General features: G+C 42.1%; 1 protein-coding gene across 1 annotated transcript; it reads right to left on the bottom strand.

Annotated features, from left to right (window-relative positions):
- Positions 1 to 2,711: 2,711 nt before the first annotated feature.
- Positions 2,712 to 3,731, bottom strand: LOC127316185 (uncharacterized). Its single transcript, XM_051346599.2, has one exon. The coding sequence runs from the start codon at positions 3,629 to 3,631 to the stop codon at positions 2,987 to 2,989; it is 645 nt and encodes a 214-aa protein (XP_051202559.1). The 5' UTR covers positions 3,632 to 3,731; the 3' UTR covers positions 2,712 to 2,986.
- Between the last annotated feature and the right edge of the window lie 4,433 nt (positions 3,732 to 8,164).

Raw genomic sequence — 8,164 nt, forward strand, 5'->3', positions numbered from 1 at the left:
GTTGGCAACGGTGGTGACAAAGGTGGAGACCTTCTAATCAATTACCTGCCATGATGGTGTACCTTATTGGTTCATGTAGCCTGGTGGCTTCAACGGTAATGAACCTTCCCGGTCCATGGCTGGTGCTATAGTGCATGTATCACAAGTTTGTGGGATTTAGACTCAAATGGAAGTTCTCGTCGGTGTAATCCGCTCATTGGTTGTTCCTCAATTGGTGAGGGATTGGATTGATCGACATAGACCATGAAGGCATCTACAACATCAGATCTAATGACTCTTCTTGGCTTGATGTGTGGGTTCGAACCATATCCAACATGCTCACGTGATTTTTCGATCATGTCTCTACGTGGGTGGACCCTCGGCGTATGAAGATTGGTGCCAGGTGTCCCTAGGTAATGCTTGACGGCATGTTATGTGTACATGGTTTATAGTTGTGTGGCTAGGTTTCATCGTGCAAGTGCATGTGTGATAATGCAATGATAGATCAACATGTGATGGGACCAAAGTGCAACTTTGGTGTGGTGACGCTCTTTGAGAGTTGTGTCTCGAGTTCCAGATGTGAGAGCTCTAGAGTCATCCTTCTTTTGGTTGAACATGTCAACTATGGCACTCACGTGGCGTCCCCTTGCTGAAGGCATTGATTGGAGTTTTCTCGGACTTCTCTTCTGGTGAAAACTCATGATTGGACATCGCTTTCATGTTTGTTTCCTTCTTGAAGGTGTCGTAACTAGAGCATCTCTCCCATGACCCTTGTGTTGTTATCATATGTGGTTGATGCTAGTAATTGTTGTGGCCTTTTGTGGATCTTTTTTTCTTTATTGTAATAACTTAGCTATGTGTATCCTCGAAATGTTTTGACAATATCTTAATATCATGTTGTTGCATAGGTAGGAGTAATTTTTATCATATTGGTATTAATATATTCCCTTTATCAAGAAAAAACCATAGATATTTCTAGAATTGCTAAAGAGAGACCGCCCGATTTCAAGTATTAGCACATAGCCAGTAAAATGAACAAGATGTCCTTTTGGAACAACTAAAAAATCCTCAGTTTGTTGGGCTAAACTTCCGTTGGCGGTATAAATGTTGTTTTATCATTTTTATTAGTAAATAGCCATGAATATTTATAGGAAATGGTTGATTAGGCAGTAGAGGAAGGTATTTCATGCTATCATTCTATGGTAAACTTTAGATTTTTTTTGGTTCAGATGATTTTTCAAAAGTTTATTTCTCAATCAGATGTCGTTACCAAATCTTAATTGCAACTAATATTATAACTTAAGACTAGCACGAATCATAATGTAAATATTGCGGTTCATATTATGTTTTTAGTTGCATTCCTATTTGCATCTGATAAAAACATAGTTGCAACCCCAGTTATAAAAAAACTTAGTTGCAATCAACTTACAACGCATATGTACGATACAATCAGAGGGTGTAGAACTACTCTAGTTAACTAGCAAATCCATTTTTAAAAAGATCCTAAAAGCCCAGTAAAAAGAAAGGGGCATACAGTTAGGATATCATGCCATACTGATTTCTATAAATAAACTGAAAACACGTGAATCTGCAACAGAAGATGGTAGGTTCTTTCTTAGTAAAAAATGAAGAAAAAGCTCTAAAAAAATCTGCATGTTATAATTGTTATATATAGGCAAAGGAAAACTTCCATGAAGCAATGAAAATAAGTCTTTGAAATTGGGAGCTAAGTAGACCGTGAGGAAAAATTATATGATCTCCAATCTAAAACTAAATAAGGCTTTATACAAAAATTGTAAGGAATCAAAATGGTTCAATTTTCTGTGAGATACATTTATTTCCACCAGCAAGTTGTTTCCACAGGAGAAAACAGTTCCATTCTTAATATTAATTAAGTCTAGAAAATTCATTTCGTCCAAATCAAGTCTTTAGTCTCCTCATAGTAGAAGTAACATTCAACTATATGCATTACCAACTAGACATTTTGATGATATGACATGTCATTAAATAAATAGAGAGATAGATGTGACAACTAACTAATATTACTATACAATCACACTTTCCAAGATGAAATTAGTTTACAACCTGATTAATGCACGCATGTATGATACTCTGTCTATGTTACACTACTCTATTTCATATACTCCACATTATGTCAAGTCTTACCCAAAAGTGCTTTTGGCTCCCGAGCTCCAGTACAACGCCATTTTAAAAAAATAAAAATATATATTAATTAATTATCAAAAAATCTGAAAATTAATTCTTTAGATTGTCAGTGAGACATCTTGCAATCATGGAAAATCTCAACCTAAAATTATTTTTACTTTGTGCTAAACAAAAATAACAAAATCTGACATGTTTTTAGAGATTTGAAAATAACTAGTCAAATCTGCATTTTTGTCTTTTTTGTGTAGCTTAAAATATAAAGTATTCAAATTGATATTTTACACATTTGTGGAATACATTATTGTCTATATGCAGATTTTTTAAGAATTTTTTTAAACTCAAAATAATGATTTTTAATTTATTTAAAAATGAGATCACTGGTGCCTATGTGCACCAAATCTCTGTCCAAGTCTTACGGAATGTTCTCTAAGGGTTGATCAAATTGAAAATTCAGTTAAACCAACAAAACTAGAGTATAAAGCATTGAAACTATTGCAAATTTAGTAACATAATTTTTTTTAACTTCCCTAAATCCATTGGTATGATCCAGTTGGGCCAGCTGGAAATCAAGTCAATAGAACTACGATTGAGTACAAGAATATCCTTATCAATTGATACTTTCATTTGCATCAAATTTCTGATGTAAATAGAAAACTGAATGAAGAAGAGCTAAATCAAATTCTCTACTCATCCCTTTTGTCCTACTATCTATAAACGCCGACTTTTTCTTTCTCAATTATTAACAGTTAATCGAGACTGAAAAACTAAGCTTTCCATCTCTCTTCTTGAAGGGCCCGATCAAAAAGATCGCACCACATCCGTGCCCTCGCCGTTGCTGATGCTATCTTAAATTCTTTGCCAGCCCGACCAGCCTCACCGGCGACGGTATCCTCCTCCTCTTCCTGGCCTCCGATATCGTCTCGAGCCCCGGTGACCACGGCCGCTGCTGCCTCGTCCCCACCAGCTGCATGTAGTGCTTCCTCAACTCCGGCGTGCTGCACAGCTGGTCCGGCGACACAGCGCCGCACTTGCTCTTGCCTCCGCCGCCGCCGCACGTGATCAGTTTCTCGATGAATTCCGGGAGGACCCTGATGAGCGACATGCCGTCGTCACCCGTGACGTAGTCGAACGGTGATGACGCGCCGGCAAGGGACACCTTCATCGGCGCCGGCGACAGCGATGCGAGCGAGGCGGCGGTGAGCGCCTGGCAACAAGAGAACCGGGTCGCGGGCAGCACGAAGTAGGTCCGCCCCGCCTGAAGCTGTTCGACCGACGGTAGTGCCGGGATCGGGAGGCCGATGAAGAAGGAGTCGCCGGAGCAGACGAGGTGGTCGGGAGCTTCCGCCGTGACGTCGCCGGCCGTGGTTGGCCTCGGGCCAGAAGCTGCGGCCAGCCTCGTGGGCCCACCCCAGAACACCAGCCTGGCCTCCGTTTCCTCGCCGTGCACGGCCGTGGTGCACGAGCAAGGGGAAAGGCCGTTGCCCATGCCGCGGTCTATCTAGATTCTAGAAGCTTCTAGAACTGGCCTAAGGTCAGACCGTGAGACCGTGAGAGAATGCAGAAGAGGAGGGACGGCCTGGAATTGTACTTCTACAAGACTTGCGATTGAGGATTCGTGGTATAGAGATGTATATATAGGGAGGAGTTGACCTTTGAGAAGTAGTCAGAGATCGGAGGTTTGATTTTCGTTGTTATTTTATCTGTGGTTGACCAGTGGCTGTTCAACTATCAAGACAGGTGGCCTCAGTAGTACTCCGTACTAGTGGGTAATGTCAACGCCGAACTGGAATATGGAAGCTTGGTTCATCTAATGGAAAGCTAAATGAGATATTTGTGACAGTGCTCCAATCACTTAGGGCACTAACCGTACTGTCACACCAAGCTGCCTAGGCCTAGCTGTTTTCTTAAAGAAACAAAAAAATCTGAAATTTTTGCTTTTTCTCGGTGAAGAGATAACTTGTTGAGGTACATGAGTGTTTCATCCACTATACTAGGCCTCCTCAACACTTATTTTATAATTCGGTTTTATTACCACCACCTTAGCGTGATCATTAATTAACCCAAGATGGTCCAGTTAAGAGTGAAGGTGTTCTCAAAAGAGACATAGGGTTCTGTCCCTCTCGTCATCGACACCACATGTACGTCCTTTCTCCGGTGGGTTTTGAGGTACAGCGGACCACGGCCCCTCACTGGCGAGAGGGTTTTCATTCTCCTTATTTAGGTTTCTCAGTGTCTTCATCGGAATGGTGAGGGGGCGGCTATATCTTGAAGTCAGGTTCTCCCCGCCCTATGCCCCGCCCCGGCGATGCGCCTAGCCCTGGTAGGGTCTACGAATTTGTCTTCCTGGTGGATCTCCCGGGATCCAATCGATGTTCATATTAGCTGGTGTTTCGATATATGGTTTTTATCTCTGTCGATGGTTGGTCCTCGGGTGCATTTATCCTTCAAGGCCGTTGCACGACTTACGTGATCAAAGGGGTTTCATGTCCATTCTTCATTTTAAAATATTTAGGTTAGAACTTTTATTCATTTGTGTTGAGATTGGACACTAAGTTTTTTCCAATATCAGGTCCGATTTCTGAAACTTAAGCTTCTAAAATATCATCCTTTTGCAACTACCTTTATCTTCTTCTCTTATATAGTGTTTCCTTTGGTTTATTTTGTCTACGAACACTAAAAAGGTAGTCTAAACTCTACCTTTATTTTCTCATCATGTGGTCAATGTGAAATTCTATTATCTTTCTCCATTTGCAATCTTAGCTTTTCAATCACCGGGTCGCAAGTTGCTAGCTCAAATTATAGATTTTACTTTGCCTCGCCCCTCACCCCCTCAATGTATTTTTTTCCGAAAGCTCACTAATAACCTCGTTTCCATACAAAATATGTAGGGGGTCCTCGAATTTGGTGGAAAGTTGTAACATCAGATGGATAGAAATAAAGCGTAATGTAGAGGCGAAAGAGGAGAAGGATATTTGGAGGGGGCAAAGCATGATGGTACACCAAACTCGGAGGTGATTCCACTGTCCATGACATGATCAAACCCCCTCCCTTGCCTATGTAGCTATGTCAGCCTAACATCGCAGCAACAACGACACTAGATCACCTGCGCAGGTTGCCTCGTGGGTGAACGGGCGATTGGAGAGAATGGGTTCGAGCGGTTGTGTGGTGCCATTGCAGGAGCGAGCTGCCGGTAGAGTGGTGGGATGAACTGTGCAGAATGACGAGACGGCAATGCGCTAGGGTTTATCTTATTAGAATTTTGGGAGCTAAGATTTTGGATGTGTCAGGAAGACATGCGATCAGTCGAGTGGAAGACAATGTCCTTTTTTATGAAGGAAGAGTGCGATCTAACCACTTAACTACCTTGATCCGTTCCTGGTACAGGCTATTTCAGATCCGAGCGGAGAGGGGACCGAAGCGAACTGGACCATGCGTCAAGTGGCGTCTTACTCCTGAGATTGGAATGTTAGAAATACTATTAAATGACGTAAATTGAGAGATTTGGGTCCATCATAACATGTTAACCCCAAAAGTTGTGGGATAAGTTTCGTTTGGTCTAGTTGTGGTTTCATGATATTTCCCCGAGAAGAAAATGGGTCCAAAGTACCTTGAGAAATCTCCATCCTCATCTAAAACTTTCTGGAAACGGCCCTCCTATTAAGACATCCTAAAAGTAAATATGCTGATGTTGAAGGCTCGACCCTATATAACTAGTTTTTGGTAACCATACCTTAAACGTTAGTTCCACTCCACAATTTAGTCGTGTATCTTGTCAAACCAGCTACGCGTCAAGTTGAGCTTGGACATGACTAAAGTGACCTTCAATTTTTTGGGGAAACTAGAGGACATTTCGTTGATAACCAAAATTGCAAGTCTGAAACGAGGCGAAGCGAGCCTTGACCATAAGAGAAGAAACTAGCAATATAACATGACATTATTTTGATTTCGGTGAGCTGTTGTCAATCGCTTCGTCGACTTGTATACATCGAAAAATTCTCACGCAGTACATACTCTGTACTGCTATATTGGGGTATTGTAGTGAGTGCATATAATAATTCTCTGAATCACTGATACCGTCAGGCAAAAACTGTAATTTCCTGATCTTCATTCATATCATATACCGTCAAGCTTCAGTATGTATATCATTCTCTGAAGCATTACCCACACGTACTGATACCGTCAAACAAAGCTGTGTGGTTTGCTTGATCTGTTCGCCGTTTGCAAACTCACGGCGCTGGATCGAGTCCGACGAAGCGTCGGTAGGTCGACTGCAGCCCCAGTGAGCTAACTTTATCCGGGGGAGATAAAGTTCCTCTCGTCGCCCCGTCCACGCCTGAGCGATCAAGGGGATGCATAAGATGTCAAGACAGGCGACCAGTTCCACCGCCGACGAGCTCCAGCTCACGACGGTGCGTAAACTCTGTCGTGTTGACGCGCCGTCGTCCGTCAAACCGACAGGACGCCCTGAGGTGGCGTCTGAAGTTTATAGTTTGCCAATTGTCATTGCATACGCGCGCCCGTGCTTGCTCGGTCAGACAGGAAGAAAATGATAAAGCGATCGAGGTGCCGCCTTTGGACGGCCACGTTTCCTTGAGAAATTTTAGCACGCCCAGTTTAGCAAGTCGCAAGTCGTCATCACTGAGCACCACAGCAATTCGAGCACGTGCAAATTCTCAGGAGGCAGTTTTCGATGGTTGACTGCTACTGCAAAGCTTCATCCCCAATTGGTGGTGCTAAAAGCTCTTCCCCCCGCTCCGACCATAGATACCGGTGTTATTTTTTTTACTCCCTTCCTACAATTGTCCGTAGATAAAAAAACTTTGATTAGTAATTTGATTAATAAAATATAAGATTTATATTATAAAAGTTATACCATTGGAAGCTTCTTTTAAATATGAATCTAATGGTATAATTTTCATGATATATATCTCATATTTTATTAACTAAATTAGAAGTCAAAGTTTTTCTCGCGTAATACCCCATAAACCAGTATGAAGGGAATAGTTATGTTGTCTGATTAGCTAGCACAAATGCTATCATTTTTCGACCATTGTGCTTTCTTCTGTCGGGTAAATGATCCACCCCCTCAACACAAATGTTAAAAGCCTTGCTTCAAAACCAAGGCTTGGTTTGGCATGTAAGTTTTTCTAAAACCAAATTATTGTAAGTCTGAATTATTTTTTTGCCCAGACAACAAATATTTCAGTTTTGGAAATAGGGGTCAAGATCTGTTTTTTCTAAACTGCAAAATTAGTGCAGTTCTGTGAGAAAACGAAGTATAGAAAACTGTAGTTTTTATTAAAACCAAACACCTCAAAGTATTCAATACCATAGATTTAAACGAAACGAACACTTCGAAAAGAACTTTGTTGCCAAACGCAGCCCAATAGTTAAAAGCAAATTCCATATAGTAGATAATCTGACAGCGCACGAATGCTTCATGAGTCTACGGAGCAGCATGAGCTGGCAGCCTGGGTGCGCAGATTGAAGACCATCAGGGACAACAATGATCGGTGAACGGTGATGGCAGTTATTAGTTAGGAATTGGAATTTTGTGAGCTGTGCGGCGAAGTAACGCTACTCGCCGCGAGCAGGGAAGATGATGGTCGGTATCGATGAAAGACGTTTCATGGTCAGAGAACAATCCACAAACAAAGGTGGAGAGGATGAGCGCTGTGTAGGAGGAAAAAGAGCTGCAGAGAGGACAGCAGTGCTGCAACGGAGATATGACGAGGTAGAACAGGATCGTTGGGCCGTAGCATTCGAGGCTAAGCCTAGTGCGGCAGTCCGAAGTTTATTGGGCTACCCACGCCTCTCGCTCTACGTTCAGCAATGGGCCAGATGCTCTGCACAATGAACTGATTATTTCGCCCGCTTCTAAAGAAAAAAACTTATGTAAAAATGTGGGAGGGCCTCATGGGCGATTATTCCAAACTTCTTTAACCCATATGTTCCATTCCTCACAACCGTTTTGATACTTTTGGACTCCGATCAACACCTTACCCAATGAACACAAATC

The sequence above is a fragment of the Lolium perenne genome, chromosome 1 (genome assembly GCF_019359855.2).
Source record: "Lolium perenne isolate Kyuss_39 chromosome 1, Kyuss_2.0, whole genome shotgun sequence".
NCBI classification, from domain to species: Eukaryota; Viridiplantae; Streptophyta; class Magnoliopsida; order Poales; family Poaceae; genus Lolium; species Lolium perenne.

Excerpts from the sequence above, each read along its gene's own strand:
- LOC127316185 (XM_051346599.2), bottom strand. The coding sequence starts at position 3,631 with ATGGGCAACGGCCTTTCCCCTTGCTCGTGCACCACGGCCGTGCACGGC.